Source organism: Mesoplodon mirus (genome assembly GCF_964341445.2).
Source record: "Mesoplodon mirus genome assembly, chromosome: 15".
Taxonomy (NCBI): Eukaryota; Metazoa; Chordata; class Mammalia; order Artiodactyla; family Ziphiidae; genus Mesoplodon; species Mesoplodon mirus.
Genome location: NC_138991.1, coordinates 53,181,538 through 53,202,303, shown reverse-complemented (window position 1 = coordinate 53,202,303; position 20,766 = coordinate 53,181,538). Strand labels below are relative to the sequence as shown.

General features: G+C 43.1%; 1 protein-coding gene across 1 annotated transcript in view; it reads left to right on the top strand.

Moving 5' to 3' along the window:
- Positions 1 to 20,766, top strand: part of BMERB1 (bMERB domain containing 1) — a 147,696-nt gene that overhangs the window by 27,394 nt on the left and 99,536 nt on the right. Inside the window, exon 3 of the mRNA XM_082644223.1 lies at positions 3,876 to 4,136. Within this exon, the coding sequence (XP_082500349.1) occupies positions 4,031 to 4,136 (106 nt within the window). The 5' untranslated portion in view covers positions 3,876 to 4,030. The remainder of the gene's footprint in view (positions 1 to 3,875; positions 4,137 to 20,766) is intronic.

Sequence of the window (20,766 nt, the reverse complement as noted above, 5' to 3'; positions counted from 1 at the left end):
AAATGATATGCTTTAATAAAAAATGATCTATTAGGAGAAATTGGGGCTATTAGGGGAGGGACCCATTTTGTGAGAGTAAAAATAGCTTGAACAATATCAGTGCATCTCCACGTCCACATTTTTCTCCTTTCTCCATGATTTAAATGGGAATGAAAGACATATCATGGGAATGGGAAATGATCCTTCTGATGTTCTTTCATGAATATGTTTGTATTACAATTGAAACTTTTACTATCTCTCCAGATACAGAAGCATAACTGTAGTCCTACTAACATATAGCCTACATACTAGTAGCAAAATGGCTAATTCACTAAAACCCCAGGATAATGCTGGCCAAAGTACATATTAAGTGGGAGACAGAAGGGTTGGCGGGGGTGGGCTGATGGGTGGGGAGGTGTTCGCCTAGCCTAATTTTTCTGAATCGGGCAGTGTAATTGAGCCACTAACTGGGGAATCACTGTCCTGGAATCACTGTCATTGTTTTGGAAATTCCAGTTGCCACAGGACCTCAAGTGATATCCATCAACACACAAGCTGATGGGGGAAGAATGGATTGGGGGTATGGGATTAGCAGATGCAAATGATTATATATGGAATGGATAAACAACAAGGTCTTTATGTTTAGCACAGGAAACTATATTCAATATCCTATAATAAACCATAATGGAAAAGAATATGAAAAAAACACACACACAAGCTAGAATGGACAACCACCATCAGGTAATGCCAAACCCCAGATAGGACCAGGACAGATTTGGATTGTGTGGCCAGACCCCTGGAATTCCCTGCTGGCTGGCTGCACAGGCTGGCCTTAGTCATTTCATTAACCTCATGATAATGTGTTGTGATTTAAATGGTTAAATTCCATTCCATTTAATTTTTTTTGTTAATAGCTTTATTGAGATATAATTCACATACTATTCAAATCACCCTTTTAAAGGTACATATTCAAAGGTTTTTAGTATATTACTAGAGTTATGCAACCATCAGCACAATTTTAGAACATTTTCACCCTAAAGGAAACCCTGTAATCTTTAGCAGTCCTTGCCTTCGCCTGTTTTCCTCCACCCCCAGCCCTAAGCAACCACTAACCTACTTTCTTTCTCTGTTGATTTGCCATAATGTTTTCTCTGTAGATAAAGAATCTAGACAGTTTATATAAATGGGATCATATAACTTATGGTCTATTGTGACTGGTGTCTTTCACTTAGCATAGTGTTTTCAAGATTTAACTGTGTTGCAACATGTATCAGTACTTCATCCCTCATTATTACCAAGTAACATTCCCCTGTAGGAATATACCACATTTTATTTATTCATTCATCAGTTGATGGACGTTTGGGTTGTTTTCACTTTTTTGGCTATTGTGAATAATGCTGCTGTGAACATTTGTTCAAACAAGTTTTTGTGTGGATGTATCTTTCATTTCTTGTGGGTCTATACCAAGGAGTGGAATTGCTGGGTCATGTGATAACTGTGTTTACCCTTTTGAGAAAATGCCAGACTGTCTTCCAAAGTGGCTGCACCATTGTACATTTCCACCAGCAACGTATGAGGGTTCCAGTTTCTCCACTCAGTGTTGTTGTTGTTGTTTTAACTTATTTAATTTTGGCTGTGTTGGGTCTTCGTTGCTGCGCGCAGGCTTTCTCTAGTTGCAGTGAGCAGGGGCTACTCATCATTGCAGTGCGTGGGCTTCTCATTGCGGTGGCTTCTCTTGTTGCAGAGCATGGGCTCTAGGTACATGGGCTTCAGTAGTTGTGGCATGTGGGCTCAGTAGCTGTGGCTCACAGGCTCTAGAGCACTGGCTCAGTAGCTGTGGTGCATGGGCTTAGTTGCTCTGCGGCATGTGGGATCTTCCCGGACCAGGGTTTGAATCCGTGTCCCCTGCATTGGCAGGCAGATTCTTAACCATTGCGCCACCAGGGAAGTCCCTATTACCTTAATTTATGCTCTTATTATTATTTTTCTACTTCACTTAGGTTTTATCTCTTCTTTTCTCTGATAGTCTTTTCAGTTGTTTCAGTTGAACACAATGATTTTTTTTTAACCAGTTCAACTAGTTTTAAGTGTATAGCTAGCTCAGTGGTATTAAATACATTTACATTGTTGTGCATCCATTACCCCCATCCACCCCCAAAACTCTTTTCATCTTGAAATACTGCAAATCTATACCCATTAAACAAAAACTCCACATTCTTCCCTCCCCTTAGCCCCCAGCAACCACCATTCTACTTTCTGTTCCTGTGATTTTCACTACTCTAGGCACCTCATATAAGTGGAATTGTACAGTGTTTGTCTTTTTGTGACTGGTTTGTTTCACTTAGCATTATGTCCTCAAGTTTCATCCATGTTGTAGCATATTGCAGAATCCCCTTCCTTTTTAAAGGCTTAATAGTATTCCACTGCATGGAAAGACCACATTTTGCTTACCTATTCATCCTAACCCATTTATTTTTAGTCTTACATTTTTAAATGCATGCATTTAAGGCTATGCATTTACTTACATCAAAACTTACAAGTTTTGATATGTGATACTCTCATGACTATCCAGGTCTAAATATTTAAAATTTTTCATTCTTATCTCCTTTTTCTCTCATGAGCTATTTAGAAGTACTTTATTGATCATAAATTTTTGAAGCCTCTTGCTGCTAGTTGATAAATCATTTTCTTAAAGCCTTTTCATACCTCCACAAGCTGTGTGGATACCAAAAGTTGCCCCAGATGATTTCTTAAGAATAACAACAAGCAACAAATGAACAACACATGTCCTATAGAGCTTCTCCCCCAGCCCAGTACAAAACTACATACCTGTGCAGTCAAGAAGGTCAGTACAATAAAGAGGCTAAGTCTGGATTCAACTGCTGACTGGACCACTTGATAAGTGTGGGAATTTGGGCAAATAACTTAATCTTGCTGCACCTCAGTTTTATCCTCTATAAAACAAAGCTAACAAAACAGTATCTGTTTCACAGAGTTATTGGGGAGTGTTTAGCACCTAGCCATCATTCAATAAATAGTACTATTTTAAAAATCAGTCTAGCTGCTGATTTTACCTTGTACTTTTTTTTTTTTTTTTTTTTTTTGCGGTACGCGGGCCTCTCACTGCTGTGGCCTCTCCCGTTGCAGAGCACAGGCTCCAGATGCGCAGGCCCAGCGGCCATGGCTCATGGGCCCAGCCGCTCCGCGGCATGTGGGATCCTCCCAAACCCCCCAAACCCGGGCACGAACCCGTGTCCCCCGCATCCGCAGGCGGACTCCCAACCACTGCGCCACCAGGGAAGCCCACCTTGTACTTTTAATGCTGCCGTGCTTTGTTGGTTAAGATAAACCTCTGGGTTTCTGGAAAGTAAAGACCCATGTTCCAAATAGCTTTGTTATACTTATGTCCAAAATAGTTTCGTGTCTCTCTGAAGTTCATGGAAACACATACAGAGTGGACACAGGCACCGGCAGACAAGATTGTCTCATTTTATATTCAAATTCAAATTCAAAATACACACAGATGCAAACGACAGAGATTGTCACAAAAACGCACTCAGCCAAGCCCAGAACCCACAGATCCAGGTCCACACTCACGCTTCTGTACACTCGCCACAAAGATGGATCCATTGCCCCCAGATAGAGATGCTCTCACAAATCCCACTCAAAACCTAGCAGCACGCTGACGTCACAAGCCCCAGTATGGGCTGCTGCCTTGTTTTTACTTCCTTTGTGATGGTTCTATTTTAGTTGTTTTGTTGTTCTTCGTAGAGTTATCACCTACCCTCTTTTCTGTCTACCCAGCCCCCAAGCTCCCCTCCCCAAGCCTCCATTGCGCATGCGTCCTCATCCTTTTTTTTTCTCTCTCTCTCCCCCCCTCCCCCCTCCGATGCCAGTCGGCTGTCCCCGGCCCTGGTGGCGGAAGAGATGGAGCAACGTCACCAGCGCCCGGCCCCTTAAGACGCTGCTGGCTGGAGCCGCCTCCCTCCCTGCAACCCGCAGCGGGGATGGAGTAAAGGGAGACCCGTCGACCTGCCCGCGGAGATCAGCGATGGAGTTAAACCAATCTTTGTCCATCCATCTGGAAGCTGAGAAGCCTTTGAGGCGCTATGGGGCGGTGGAGGAGACGGCGTGGAAAGCGGAGGGACTGGGGAGAAGTGAGTATTCGGGCGGGGGGTGGGACAGTTGGGGATCCGTGCACTGGAGCGGGTGGTTGCGGGAGTGCGGGGTTGGTAGGGAGCGGACCGAGGGAAGCGCCCCCGCAGCGGGGCTTTCAGCGCTGCGCTGCGCCGCGACGCTCTCTTCTTCGAACAAAAGCCTCCGGGCTGGGCTTCACCGGGAGGCTCGGGAATCTCTAAGCAGCTGAGCCGGGAGCCTGGGGTGGACTCGGGAGTCCCGGATCCAAGCTCGCAGCCGGTCTTGGAAAGTAGGGTCTTTCTCGCAGCCGAGGGAGGAGGGTCTTTTCTCCACCCGGGATGCACTAGGACGCTGGAGCCTTTGAACCATCCTGGAAAGCGCCCACGTCTCTGGAGAGGGGGGAGTGTCCGCTGGGTTTCTGCTTTTGCTTCTCTCCTGGCGTGAGGTTCAGGGCACACCTGAAATTCCCAGCGTTTCTTCCCCTGCCTTCTCCAGGGTCGTGAGTGGGAGGGAAAGGGTTAGGGGAAGGTTAACCCTGTGCATGCCCTTCTTTCTCTCTTGGCTCAAAGTCTCTGGTTTGGGTACAATCCTAGAAGGCAGTTCTGAAATGGACAGACTGTATTTGCTACTTCTCTCTACGGTATTTTGGGGTCAACAACATTAACAAATAAACTAAGGATTTTTCGTTTTTAATGAATAGGATGCAGTAGTTGAAACTCCTGCTCTCAAAGTATAGAGGCAGCTTCAGGGGTCCCAGCGTCACCAGCCCTCCCTGCAAACCCCGGGCGCTTAGCAGTCCCCTGCCCTTGCACTGCTTGCTTTAGCTCTGTACCTCCATCCGGGCTGGGAAGGGCCGTCTCGCCCTTCACAAGGACCCTCAGCTTCCTGCCTTGGCACTGAGCTATGTTGGACCGAAGTATTGTGAATATGCTCTTTTCCTGTCTTCACCTGGTAGAAGATTGTGTGTGTGTGTGTGTGTGTGCTTTCTCCATACCTGTAATTACAAATTAAGAAGATCTTTTTAGAATGGCTCAACTGTACTCTGGTTTTCATGGGTTCAAGTAGAAATCACAGTCAAATGTCTTAGTTCTGCACCTGGAAACCAGAGTGTGTCCAGCCTCTCTCCTTTTCTTTTCTTTCTCCTTTTAAAATATGGGTCCTTCCTCCCATTTCATCCTTTCAAAACCCTTTGGCTTTGGTACTTTAACATGACACCAGGGCTGAGGGTCTCTGGTCTTCCTGCAAGCTCAAAATAATACCCACAATGGCTGCCTTTTGTTAATAGATTGCCATGTATTAGGTCTTGCCTATGCTAAGAACTTTAAATGCATCCTCTCATTCAATCCCTGGAACAGCCTCCTTGAGGGGAATATTATGACTTACGATTCCCCTTACATAGATGGAAAAATTGGGACTTGCTAGGTGATGTGATTTAAGTGGCAGAGTCAGGATTTGAACTCAGGTTTGTTGGGCCCCTGAGCCCCTCTCTGCTTTTAACCTGAAGGTGTATTGCTTTCACATTTTCAGGAAGCTTTCTAAGTCTGTTGAGAGTCCCAGAACACATTCAGTGATTTTAAGTATGTGGCAGCCTGTTGGTCTCTGGAGTTCACGGTGGCCTTGAAAGACTACTGGGTCTGTGCAGAATAGAAGCCCTGGGTTTGAATCCTGGCTCTGCCCCCTTGCTGGCATGTGACTGAATTTATAACTAGTCACATTTTTTTAAGCCTCACTCTGCCTCTGTTCTCTGAAACGGAGATGATAATAATACATACCTTATGGCTTAATTGTGAACATTCAATAAGATGATGTAGGTAGAGCTCAAGGTAAGTGCTGAATATATTGGCTGCTTCCATTATTTTATTACTACATCTGTAGAAAGAACCTGCTCTTATCCTTTGCAAAGAATTACATAAATCAACACTCTGGACTAAAGCTGCAATGTTGGCCAGGTCCCTAATAATTCTCTTATGTTTTTTTATGTTCTCACCATTTTATTAGGAAAAATTTCAAGCATACAGAAAAATTGCAGTGAAAACCTGATTTATAGCATTTTTGCTCCTGAAATTTTTGTACTTCTAAGTCTTAGGCTGCAAACTGTTAAAAGCTTGGCGGAAAGGCTTTCTTATCCTCTCTCTTCCAAACCAACAAAGATTCTGACTCTTGCTTCCCATTCAGATGCAAGACCACAGTTTCTGATCTGCTTTTGGTGTGGATCCCCAGATCTTTTTTTTCTTTCATTTTTACCTATTCAAATTCTTCTTAAAGCATTGATCCAGAGTTTCACTTTTGAATGTAGACTTTTGATCTCTAGACTCTTGTCTGCAGCCTAACTTTTTTTTTTTTTTTTTTTAATTAAAGTGGCCTTTTTTTTCTTTTTGGACTCTCTCTCAACTCCCAGGGGATCTGTGGATCCATCCCATAACATCTGGGGCCTCCACTTATTTATTAATGAAGTGTGAAAATTAGTACTGTTGATTCTGTGGCATAATAATTGTCAAACCAATGTCTCCAGCAGGAAATGCTGGAGAAAAAGGCCCATTAAAAAGAAGACACTCTCTGTTTAACTTTTACACATATTTAAATATTTTATGTTAAACACTGAGTAGGTGTTACTTAAAAAGACTTGAAAAGGGGAAAAAGATTGCAAAACTGGTCATTTTCAGTTAAGGTTGTATTAACCGTTCTCTTTAATGTTAGCTAGAGTTTCTAGGTAGAAGATATAAATAGTATAGTAGCTAAGAATGAGAGTTTTGAAATCAGGTGACATGGATCCAAACCATCTCTAACACTTTGTTGCTTTCTCACCCTGGGAAAATTGCTGAACCGTTCTGTAAGTTAGCTGTCTCATCTATAAAATGGGGATATGTTGGTTTGAACCCTTGGGAACTTGCCAGCTGAAATCTGAAACTGGCCCCATACTCAGAGGGCAAGAAGAGGCCAAAGAAAGAGACAGCCACTCCAGATTGGTAGGTGGCATGTTTAACAACAAGGGAACTTACATACGAGGCTTGTCTTGGGCGCCACAAGATGTCTGCACCGGCCCGCCAGAATCTCAACAGTTTATATAGAGGCCTTAATGGGGTTCAGTGGTGTAGCCCATCCTGGCGGTCTCAACAACATCCTACTCTCTCAAAGCTGCATCTTTGAACTGGCTCCTAGTGCAAGAAGAATGGGTGGAATATACATTTCCAGGACGGGAGGGGTGAGGAGCCTCCGATTACCCCAGTCCTGCTCAAGAGTCAGCTGGCATTTCCATCCTCTCAGTGACATCTTCCAACAGGATAGTAAGGACCACTTCAGGCTGTTGGGAGGATTAAATGAGATAATGTATATAATGCATTTAGCTCAGTGCTTGACATACAGTAAGCACTCAATCCATGCTGAATCGTTGTCACAATAGGGCAGGGGTCCCCAACCCCAGGCCATGGACCGGTATCAGCCTGTGGCCTGTTAGGAACCAGGCCATACAGCAGGAGGTGAGCAGCGGGCAGGTGAGCGAAGCTTCATCGGTATTTACAGACTCTCCCTATCATTGCACTACCGCCTGAGCTCCGCCTCCTGTCAGATCACCGGTCACATTAGATTCTCATAGGAGCTCGAACCCTACTGTGAACTGCACATGCGAGGGATCTAGGTTGCGCGCTCCTTATGAGAATCTAATGCCTGATGATCTGAGGTGGAGCTGAGGCTGTGATGCTAGCGCTGGGGAGCGGCTGCAAATACAGATTATCACTAGCAGAGAGGTTTGACTGCACAGAGACCATAATAAATCAATTGCTTGAAGACTCATATCAAAACCTAATCAGGGGCCTCCCTGGTGGCGCAGTGGTTGAGAGTCCGCCTGCCGATGCAGGGGATACGGGTTCGTGCCCCGGTCCGGGAGGATCCCATATGCCGCGGAGCGGCTGGGCACGTGAGCCATGGCCGCTGGGCCTGTGCATCCGGAGCCTGTGCTCCGCAACGGGGGAGGCCACAACAGTGAGAGGCCCGCATACCGCAAAAAAAAAAAAACAAAAAACAAAAAACAAAAACCTAATCAGTGAGTGACAAGTGAAAACAAGCTCAGGGCTCCCACTGATGCTGTATTATGGTGAGTTGTATAATTATTTCATTATATATTACAATGTAATAATAATAGAAATAAAGTGCACAGTAAATGTAATGCCCATGAATCATCCTGAAACCATTCCCCCACCCCTGGTCTGTGGAAAAATTGTCTTCCACGAAACTGGTCCCTGGTGCCAAAAAGGTTGGGGGCCACAGCAATAGGACATAAGAGGATGGTGCCCAATAGCATTGGAGGAGATTATTCCAGCCTGCTAGTCAGTTTTTCCTTGCGTGCATTTCTTTGTAAATTCCAGGTAATGATTGTGTAGGTACCACCTTCTTCCTTATGGGAAGGTGTAGGGAACGGCTTTTGCACCCTTGGAAACCACCTAGTATTTTCTCCTTTGAGAAAGAGTCTAAGGAATTGCTCCAATCCACTTCTTTTTTTTTTTTTTTTTAATACATTTATTTATTTATTTTTGGCTGCGTTGGGCCTTTGTTGCTGTGCACGGGCTTTCTCTAGTTGCGGTGATCAGGGGGCTACTCTTTGTTGTGGTGCACGGGCTTCTCATTGCAGTGGCTTCTCCTCGCGGAGCTCGGGCTCTAGGCGTGCAGGCTTCAGTAGTTGTGGCACGCGGGCTTCAGTAATTGTGGCTCGCGGGCTCTAGAGCACAGGCTCAGTAGTTGCGGCGCACGGGCTCAGTTGCTCTGCGTCATGTGGGATCTTCCCAGACCAGGGCTCGAACCCGTGTCCCCTGCATTGGCAGGTGGATTCTTAACCACTGCACCACCAGGAAAGTCCTCCCATCCACTTCTGACAACATTTTTCCACTAGAAGTGAGTAGGTTTTTTGTTTTTTTTTACTCAGTTGGAAAATGCATAGTGACATTTCAGTGTGGTTAGATATATAAAAGTATTGCTTTCAACCAACTGTAATTAATTAGGGAAGACACAAAGACAAGGTGCCTTTTGACAAAGCACAGAGCTTTTTAAAAGCACAGTTGTTGGTGGTCGTGGCTGTTTCTTGAAAGATTTGAGTGTGCCTTAAAGGATGATCAAGATTTTGGACAGGGGAGGTGGGGGATGGTGGCACAGTGGGTAGGAGATGCCAGGAGAGATAACAGCATTGGCAAAAACATAGAGGTGGAAATAAATGTGCTATGAGTAGAAGATTGGAATAAAGTGGAAAGCTCAAATGATAATCTTTCTATAAGCCCAGGAGAGATGACAATTATTTAAAAATCCAAGGGTGTGTGCCGACTGGCAAACAGATCATTAAACTGGCCAATGTTTCAGGTTTAATAAACAGTGTGGAGACTGAAAAATATGAATTGCCGGCAGTCTATATAATAGATACTTGGGAAAGAATTTGTATTACTTTCATCTATTTGATTAAATATGCTAATTTTATTATTTCAGTTTTATTTTGTTTTAGTCCCATTTCTCTTTTCTTATTACAGAAGTAGTACATGCACTTTATAAAGAATTCAAATTCATCTGAAATATAAAAATAAAAAGTGAAAAATTACCATAATCTTCTCCCCCTTCCCCATTTATTCATTCAATAAATAGGTATTAACTGCTTTATAAGTGCCAGACAATGTTCTAGGGGCTCAGACACATTGTGGAGCAAGACAGGCAAGGTTCCTGCCTGCATGGAGCTTCTATTCAAGGGGAAAGCAGGAAATGGGCTGGGAGTGAAGGTGACAGACAATACATCAGCAAATAAATAATGTCGTTCAGATGATGATGTGTTACATGGGAATTGATAGTGGAGGGATATTTCCTGTCCAGTGGTCAGGAAATGCTTTCCTAAGGAGGTGACATTTTGCCATGTAAATGTCAAGGATCCAAGAAGCAAATGCAAAGGCCCTTGGTATGTTAGAGGAAGAGACAGAAGGCCAGGGTGGCTGGAACCAGGCGGGTCAGGGTAGAGAGAGGAGATAAGTCAGCAAGGAGCCAGACTGGGTAGGACCTTGTAGGTTGTGATTAAAAAAAAGAAAGTACAGATTTTATTCTTGTTGTAGGAGCAGCTGCTGCTGATTGTCCAACTTAACTAACATGAGCTGGTTTTTGTTTTTAAAAGGTCACATCGGCTAATAGATGGAGAATCAGACCATGGGGCAAGTGGTGATTGATGTAATCACTGTTCTCTGTAGTCCCAGGGTCCTTCCTAATCAATCCCATTTTGGATAAGTGGTAGGAATTTCCTTAGTGTGAAAGGAGTGACAAGGGTAAAGGCAACATGGACCACCTTTTGGGAGACTGAGCATCGGGTTAAGGTTTAGGAGGTGTGCTAGTCTCTGCAGTCTCCCTGGAGAGGCAGGTGACTGTGTAACTTTATTGCAGGAACCATAATAGCAGGAAGGCAAAGATGATGAATGTGATACTGTCTAGTATGTACTTTGAACAAAACCAATTATTTACATAGCTCTGTTTATTCGGTATTTTAAGTTTCATTTTTGCAAGCGTTTCCTTCTTATATGTCCATTGAAGGAAAAATCAGTTATGCCTATTCTTGGTCTCTGATTAATTATTAAACACTTATTAATAATAATAGTAGTTAGTGAGCCTTAGCTATGAACTCGAGCTTATTAAATTCTAACAACTCTATTAGGTCAGCAGATAGTTATTCCCCTTTCATAGATGGGGACACTGAGGCTTACGGAGGTTAAGAAAGCTGAAGGCCATGAAGGTAGTGAATAGTAGAGCTCGAGCCTGATTCTAGCTCTCTTTGACTCTAAATATTCCTAGTCAGTGTCTGTTATTCATGGCACCACGCTAGATGTTGCAGAGATTAGAGATGAAATAAGACACAGCCTCTACTCTGAAGAAGCTTACAGATTTGGGGAAGGGGAGCACAGATGTGAAGAACATCATGATTTATATTATAAACCGGTATAAACAGTATGAAATAGATGCTAAATGAAGGTACAAGTGGGAAACGAGCAGAAGAAGAGATTGGCTCTTCCTGGGGGCTCCAGCATGACAGTAGGAGGAGTGTTTGCACTGGACCTGAAGGCTGAACAGGGTTTCAGTGGGTGAAGAGAGGGGAGAAGGGCATTTCAGGTGAGCTGCCAGCCTCAGGCAAGGAGGTGGAGATCCCAGAGGCCATGCACCACTTTTTTTTTTTTTTTCTGTTTCTTTCCCCTTGGAAAGAAACCTTGGGGTCTGTTTCACTCATGTGAATCATCTGTTACCTGGATGATCCTGAGGGCTGGAGATAAGCACAGGTGGAGGCTCTTTTAGTGTAGCTCTTCAGAACATCACTCACAAAGCTCCCCCAAGGATGCTTACCATACAATCCACTCATTCCCTAACTATTCACTTACCCAATGGGCTTGAGCCCCTACTATGCGTTAGCTAATGAAGAAGACCCAGACTTCACCGTTAAGGAGTTCGCTGGCTGGCTGTGTTCCAGTCCTCCCTCTGCTGCTTCCCAACACGGTGATCTTGGGCAAGTTCCCTAACTTCCTTGGACCCCACTCTCTTCATCTGTGAAATGGGAATGTACTTAATACCACGGAACTATACACTTAGAAATGGTTAAGATGGGAATTCCCTGGCGGTCCATTGGTTAGAACTCAGTGCTCTCATTGCCAGGTGCCCAGGTTCGATCTCTGTTTGGGAAACTAAGATCCCACAAGCCGTGTGGCACACCCCCAAAAATTAAATAAATAAATAAATAAAGGTATAATTTATATAATATAATAACAAATATATTGTAGGTCCAAGTGGTCACACCAAGGGATGGTTCTGGGGTCTGGAAGAGAAAAGGACTCTTGAAGTAGGCTGAAAAGGTGAACAATATTTCATCATTGACTGAGGGGAACAGCATTCCAGGCAGAGGGAATGGCACATGCGCACATTTTACCCAGGAACTACAGCTGGATCAGTCATGCTTGCTAGGCTTTTAAAGAGTGAGGGAGACAAGACAGGCAGGAGGTGAGTGCATTTTGGAGTCCAGATAAGTTCATAGGAGGCTAGACAGGAGAAGGCTAAGCTCCACATTTCCTGCAGGGTCCACGTGGCGTGACCAAGGACCAGACTGCTAGAATTAAGTTTGGGGATTTTTGTTTGTTTGAATGAATCAGAGTCTGACTTACTGATAATTATTTTTTAGTTAAAATGCCTTGACATTAAAGGAGCAAGACTAGTGATTTTAAGAGAAGTAGAAGAGAATGATGGTAAGAAATATCATACACTGAACACTTACTATGTGCCTGCTCCAAGCACGTGTTTACATACATACGGTAATTTACTCCTTCCAACACACCCTATGATGTGAGGTGCAATGGAGCCATTTATTGCTCTATTTTACAGATGAGGAAACTGAGGCTCAAAGAGATTAAGCAACTTGCCCGATGCCAGTCTGCTAGTAAGTGGCAGAGCTGGAACTTGAACCCAGCACAGGTGACTTCATCCTACTGCCTTTCTTATTTCCTGGGATTAGTAAAACCACTCTTAATACAGATACAGATAAAGTCAGTTAGACACTTCTCTGGGTTTCTTAGAACTGATTCTGTTCTCTGGCTCATTAATTTCCTTTTCCATTACAAACACATCCCTTGTAAACTTGAGGACTACGTCTCACTGCTTCAGAGTGCCTTCGGGGTAAAGCTGCGGTGGGAGCTTAAAGACATTTACAGAAATGCAGCAGAAGAATTTTCCTGTTTTGAAGACTTGTAGCTTCCCAGAGAGAGGCCTCCCTGGGGGTGACCAAGAAAGATTTCATGGACAGTCTAGTGTTTGAGAGTGGGAATTCTGCCTGCATTTGAATCATGACTTTAACACTTATTTAGCTCTGTGACCTTGGGCTAGTTACTTAACCTCTCTGAATTTCGTCTTCTCAGCTATACATAGCTTTTTTTTTTTTTTTTTTTTGGGTGGGGGGGGCTGCACTGTGCAGCATACAGGATCTTAGTTCCCCAGCCAGGGATTGAACCTGCATTGGGAGCATAGAGTCTTAACAACTGGACCGCCAGGGAAGTCCCTCGTCTTCTCATCTATAAAATGGAGATAGTAAGAAGACCTGCCTCATAGGGTAATGAGGAAGATTCAATGAGATAATGTGGAAAGCCCTTGCAGAGAATGTGGAAAGCCACAGTCTCCCTAAATGATGGTGATGGTGTTGATGCTGCTGCTGCTGACAGAACAGGACATAAAGTGGACCTTAACTGGGTAGTATTTAAACAATTGGAAAGAAGGAAAAGAGGAAGGTTAAAGTGGGTGGTCTGGCCTCAGGAAAAGAGTGGAGGTGATGATGTGTAAGGAGATCGTTGGAGGCATGTGTGAACTTGGCTGCACTGGTGGATTGGGGAAGTCCAAGGTTGATTGATCAGGGCCCCTAGACTTGAGCAGATTAAAAATGACAGGCTGCATGGAGCCACTGCAGGACAAGGGGCAGAGGTAAAGAAAGTAGCATCTTAGGAAGACTTGTCTGGCAGTGGTTGCAGACGGGATGGAAGGGCAGGGACTCTGGGGCAGTGGAAGACCAACCAGGCGTGTTTTGGAATCATCTGATCGTGAGTTCACAGGGACTGGAGTCTAAAGCAGTGGCAGTGGGTTGGGAGGAAGGGACTAACGAGACAGACATCTGGAAGGGTAAAAACATTGGTGGTTGATTACAGAGAGGAAAGAAAGAGGGTCTTCTAAGCATAGGCAATGTAATAGGTGGGAAATGACTGTTGTTAGCCTGAGGTCTTAGGAATTTAAATACATCAGCACCAGTGCTGCTTATTCTCACTTTCAGTAGGGTTTAAAGAGGTGCATGGATTATGGGTGTCGGGAGAAGTAATAGTTATGGCCTCTTACCTTTATAGCACTTGCCAATTTATACTTTTCCTGTGTTTTCTAATTTACTCTTTACAAAAAAGGGCAAAGGGCAGAAGTCGTCATGGCCCTTTGTAAGTGGGGACACAGGTTAAGGACTCACCCTAGGGAAGGGGTACAGCCAGTATGGACTGAGCAAGGACACAACAGCCCAGGCTGTTTGCACTAGACTAGGGTTTCCAGGGACATATTTATTTGGATAAATCACGAACAACAACTGCATTACAAGATGGTGACAAGTATGTCTAGATTTCATAAAATGCAAATTGGAAAATAAGTATAATGCATGACACTAATTATTCAGTTCATTTAAAATTCCCAAACAGGTAAGTCATTCATTCATGTATTTGTCCATTCATCCATTCACTTCCTCATCCATTGAATACATATTTAATGATAGCCTCTCATATGCCAGATATTGTGCTAAGCTCTTGAGAGTACAGTAGCCCTTTGAGTAGGACATCTATAGTCCCTGCCTTCAGGTGGCTTAAGGTCTTTTGGAAAAAACAGAACTACCATATGATCCAGCAGTCTCACTTCTGGGAATATATCTGAAGGAAATGGAAACAGGATATCAAAGAGCCCTCTATACCCCCATGCTCACTGCAGCATTATTCCCAATAACCAAGACATGGAAACAACCTAAGTGTCCATCAGCCGATGAATGGATAAAAAAGATGTGCTGTATATATACAATGGAATATTATTCAGCCATGAGAAAGAAGGAAATCCTGCCATTTGTGACAAAAGGGATGGAACTTGAAGGCATTTTGCTAAGTGACATAAGTTAGAGAGAGAAAGACAAATAGTGCATGATATCACATATGGGGAATCTAAAAAAAAAATCAGTCTCATAGAAACAGAGAGTAGAAAAGTTGTTGCCAGGGGCTGGGGGAGGGGGGAAATGGGAAGAGGTTGGTAAAAGGGTACTTACCAGCTTTCAGGTATAAGGTGAAGGAGGTCTGATAAGAACTTGCTGTATAGCACAGGGAACTCTACTCAATACTCTGTAATGGCCTATATGGGAAAAGAATCTTAAAAAAAAAAAAAGAGTGGATCTATGTATATGTTTAACTGATTCACTTTTCTGTACCCCTGAAACAAACACAACATTGTAAATCAACTATACTCCAATAAAATTTTTTTTAAAAGATGAAGGAGGTCTGAGGATCTAGTATAAAACATGATGACTATAGTTGATAATACTGAATTATATCATTGAAATTTGCTAAGAGAGTAGAACTTAAATGTCCTCACCAGAAAAATAAACAAATACATAAACGTGTGGTGATAGATGTTTTAACTAACTACACGGTGAGAATCTTTTCACAATGTTTACCTATATCAAATCACCACAATGTACACTTTAAATATCACATTTTTGTCAATTATACCTCAGTAAAGTTGAGAAAACTTCTTTGGGAACAGTCCCTGTTTCCAATGATGCAAAACCAAAGGACCAAGAGATGTTGCTGTGTCTCCCAGTCCTTCAGAAACAGAATTCAGTCAGCTTGCTGACCCGATGCCCTCATAGCTAAATGTTTTCAAGAGATTAATTCAGTTGTTTGGCCACAGGTGTGTTTTTGCAGGCCCTTGAGAAAGTGAGTCCTAATAGGGTCAAACCAAGTTTTCTGGGCTAACCTGGAGTGCAATTACTTGATTCTGTTTTCTTGCGAGTGCCATGACCACAGAAACTCTGCGTGTCACATTCACTGCTGAGTGCTGAATGCTCGGCGTCTATCACATCACCCAGCACTCAGAAGCTTCACATTCAAAAAAATCACCAGTTGCCGAATTGGGCAACTGTTAATCCGCAAAGACTGAGATGCAAGTGATTTAACTGTGTTTTGCAAACCTTCAAAATCATCAAACTAAAAAGAAATAAAGTTAGCCAGAGTCTTGGTCGAAATCACCTGCCCATCTCCTGCTTTAGAAAGTTTGTTCCTGCTCCTGTGGGTAGATGAGCCTTCTTGCTTTCCTGCTTTGAGGGAAGGATGCAAGATTTTCAGATCAGATACAAAACAACAGGAATAGATACTATTATTGTGAACTGGCAGTGCACCATGAATGCTATGATGGGTGTAGGCTGGGCAAGGTGCTTGACATATATACCATATCTCCTTGATTCTTAGATGTTAGCAAATGTGGGATGCACCATTCATAGTCAATCACATCTTTTTGGAACAACAAGAACAAAAAACAGCATGGCAGCATTAAATGTACTGGTCCATTAAAAGTCCTTTTAATTTCATGCGGAGAGCAGAGTCATCTTAGACACTGCTGGTGAAATTGTTGAGTGTTCCAGCCTTTGGGGAAAGCAGTCAGATAACATCTATTAAAGTTTAAAATACTCATATGCTTTGACCCAGCAGTTTGACTCTGGGACTCTACCCAACAGAAATAGAAGCACCAGTATACAAGGGAGTATGTGCAAAAAACAGAAAACCGAAACACTGAACACGGTGAAGGCGCAAGAGTAGAAGAATGGTTGAGTAAACTATTGTTCATCTACTGTGAAATGTAGAGAGCTGTTACAAAGGAATAAATTAGAGTAGTAATAGTTGTCGTAGAGGTATTATTGAGGGAGAAAAATGAGATCAAGGAAAATGTATATAACAGGATCTCATTTTTATAAAACAAAATGTCTCTCTCTGTATATAGCACATATAATATATATGCATCCATGGATATGTGTGCGTGTTTGTATGTGTGTGATTTTATTAGTATGGAGAAAAACGTGGAAAATGCATAACAAGTTGTTGCTATGGGCTACCTGGGGGAAGGTGGGGAGTGAGGGGGGGAGACGGGGCTGATGTGAGGGCCAGAGTGAGGTGGGGGCAATGGAGAGTCAAGCAAAAAAGAAAATTAAAAGGAAAACTTCACTAAAAAAATCTACTTAATAATAATATCACATGTATACATTTATGTTAAATTATGCATTTGTGGGATGGGGAAGGGGCATCCTAACTTCAGAAATGCTAAAATGTGGGAGAAGAAAGTGGTCTCAAAATTGAGGAGATACAGTTTTATCTGATTTACTCCTCTCTACCACCATATAAGATAAAGCATTGTGTGTGTGTGTGTGTGTGTATTAATATATATATGGGAATCCAGGAACAGAGAGATGAAAATCTTGCCCCATTAATCAATGGAGAAAGGATTTGAATCTAGGACCATCAAAAAGTCCATAACTTCCCCTTTAGTTACTTGTAAACTTCCACCTATATTAAATTCCACTGGCTTTCCATATTTTTAAAGGGAAAGGCCCCTGAAATACTGTGTGGAAACCAATTTTAAAGATTCTGGGTTGTCACCATGCTGACCCTTCCCACTTAGATCTTCTCCCATTGCAGTTCCCACGTGCCAGATTTCTTTTTTTTTTTTTTAATTAATAATTTTATTTTTGGCTGCATTGGGTCTTCGTTGTTGTGCATGGGCTTTCTCTAGTTGCAGCAGTGGGGCTACTCTTCATTGCAGTGCGCGGGCCTCTCATTACGGTGGTTTCTCTTGTTGCGGAGCACAGGCTCTATGCGTGCAGGCTTCAGTAGTTGTGGCACTCAGGCTCAGTAGTTGTGGCTCATGGGCTCTAGAGTTCAGGTTCAGTAGTTGTGACGCAAGGGCTTAGTTTCTCTGTGCCATGTGGGATCTTCCCGGACCAGGGCTCAAACCCATGTCCCTTGCATTGGCAGGCAGATTCTTAACCACTGCACCACCAGGGAAGTCCGTCCACATGCCAGCTTTCTCCTGGTGATCCCAGGGCAGAAAAAAGAAACAACTCTTTCCATAATCCTGGTCCCAGAGATAAATTTGGGAAATAGACAATAATGAGCAGAGGAAGGGGCAAACTAGTCTTTCCTTACTTCATGTTTTTCTTCCTGTGTTTATACCCCTTGGTCTTGGTCCATTCGGGCTGCTGTGACAAAACCATAGACTGGGGGGCTTTCAAACAACAGCAATTTCACTCTCACAGTTCTGGAGGCTGAGAAGTCCAAGATTAAGACACTGGCAAATCCAGTACCTGGTAGGGGCTTCCTGGTTCATAGATGACTGTCTTTTAGCTGTGTTCTCATGTGGAGGAAGGGGGTGGGGGGACTCTCTGGGGTCTCTGTTATAAGGGCACTAATTCCACTCCTGATGGCTTCACCCTCATGACCTAATCACCTCCCGAAGGCCCCACCTCCTAATACCATCACATGGGGGATTAGATTTTAATCTATGAATTGGGGCGGTACATAAACATTCAGTCTATAGCACCCTCCTCAGTCCAGGAAGGAATTAAGACAGCTGAAAGCTGGAAATTTGTCCAGGCCCTACTCCAGGGATGAAATGCAGGGGGCTCTTAAAAGTGGCTATCATTGTGACAAGGAACAAAAGTGCTTAAGTTATTTCCATTTTGGTTCCATTTGGTTCTTTCACACCCAGCACTCCTGGTCAGACCATTTCGCCCACTCCGTGTTTGCGGTGCACCGTTAGCGCTGGAGACCTGCCGTCCACCGCTGCACAATCCCTCCATCCTCATCCTGTTTAAATAGATGTAGGGAAGGTGTCCCCGGAGCACATCTAAAACAAGTGCAAATGACATCCGGAAGAGCAGCCCAGCAGGGACGCAGGCGGCCGGGCTGGGATCCAGGAGCTAAGAGGTCCGCTTTTGTAAGGGTCAGCTCTGCCTTGTAGCAGGGCTTTCTTTCTCAAATGCTTATCCAAAGCCAGGACTAGGTTGGCTTTATATGTCTTTCTTCTCTACTGAGATCAAGATTTTATTTATTAAGGTCAATTTCAACATACCAGAAAATTAACCCTTAACCATTTTAAAGTGTACAATTCAGTGGCACTTAGTACTTTCAGTGTTGTGCAACTATCACCTCTATCTAGTTTCAAAACATTTCTTTGCCCCAAAAGGAGACCCTGTATCATTAAACAGTCCCTCCCCCTGTACCCCCTTCCCCTACTGCTTTCTGTCTCTTTGGATTTACCTATTCTGTGTGTTTCATATACATGGAATCATACAATTTGTGACCTTTTGTGCTGGGCTTCTTTCACTTAGCATCATGTTTTCAAGGTTCATCCATGGTGTAGCAGGTATCAGTGCTTCATTCCTTTTTATGAATAATATTTCATTTATGAATACACCACATTTTGTTTATTCATTCATCAGTTGATGGGTATTTGGGTCATTTCTACCTTTTGGCTACTGGGAATAATGCTGCTATAATCATTTGTGAACGAGTGTTTGAGCACCTGTTTTAAATTCTTTGGGGGTGTATACCTAGGAGTGGAGTTGCTGGGCCATTGGTAATTTTATATTTGACTTTTTGAAGAAGATACGGAGATTTTTGATTTCCACATTCTTTGGCAATTTCACCCTCCTCTGGCCCTTTTCTGTATCTTGCCTTCCCTTGAAGTTTATAAGTTTAAGTAGATAAGACAGTCAATTTGGGAAAGTGACATCTTATGGTAATTAAATACATGAATTCTTAACCAGGGCTCAGGCTGTTTAGGTTCATAGTTCATCTCTCCCATTTACTAACTGGTTGATCTTAGGCTAGTTATTATAACCTCTCTGAGCCTTCATTTACTCTTCTGTAGGGATAATAATAATTCCAACCTCACAGGGGGGATGCTGAGAAGTAAGAGTGATAAGGTATGTATAATGCTTAGCACAAGTCCTAGCATATGGTAAAAACCTAAGAATATATTAGCAGTGACAATTACTATAAATAGCTGTATGAGTTTGTTCAGGCTGCCATAACAAAATACCACAGACTGGTGGTTTAAACAACAGAAATTTGTTTCTCAAAGTTCTGGAGGTAGGGATCAAGATCAAGGTACTGAAAAGGCAAGTTTCATTCTGAGGCCTCTTGTCTTGTAGGAGGCCACCTTCTCATTGTGTGTTCACATGGCCTTTTCTTTTTGCAAGTGCATGGGGACAGAGAGAGAGGGGAAGAGCGAGAATTATGTCTTTTTTTTTTAATAAAAATTATTTATTTCTGGTTGTGTTGGGTCTTTGCTGCTGCGCTCAGGCTTTTCTCTAGTTGCGGTGGGGGGGGGCTACTCTTCGTTGTGTTGCACGGGCTTCTCATTGGGGTAGTTTCTCTCGTTGCAGAGCACGGGCTCTAGGTGTGTGGGCTTCAGTAGTTGCAGCATGTGGGCTCAGCAGTTGCGGTGCACGGGCTCAGTTGCTCCACGGCACATGGGATCTTCCCAGACCAGGGCTCGAACCCTTGTCCCCTGCATTGGCAGGTGGATTCTCAACCACTGCGCCACCAGGGATGTCCAATTGTGTCTTTTTTTGATGAACACTAATTCTATCTGATCAGGGCCCTGTCCTGATGACCTCATTTAACCTTAATTACCTCCTTATAGACTCTATCTCCAAATACAGTCAAATTAGAGGTTAGGGCTTCAACATGGATTTTGGGGGACACAATAGTAACAGATTTCTTATTTGGGACTAGAAATTATGTTTTAGCATCATGATGTCTTGGGGCTAGAAGGAAATTTGGAATCCATTTGTCCAGGATTTCTCAATCATGGCACTACTTTTTAAAAAAATTATTGAAGTATAATTGACTTACAGTATTATATTAGTTTAGGGTGTACAACATAGTGATTCGATATTGTTATACATTATGAAATGATCACCATGACAAGTCTAGTTACCCCCGTCACCATACAAAGTTACTACAACATTATTGACTATAATACCTATGTTGTACATTATATCTGCTTGATTTATTTATTTTTAACTGGAAGTTTGTACCTCTTAATCCC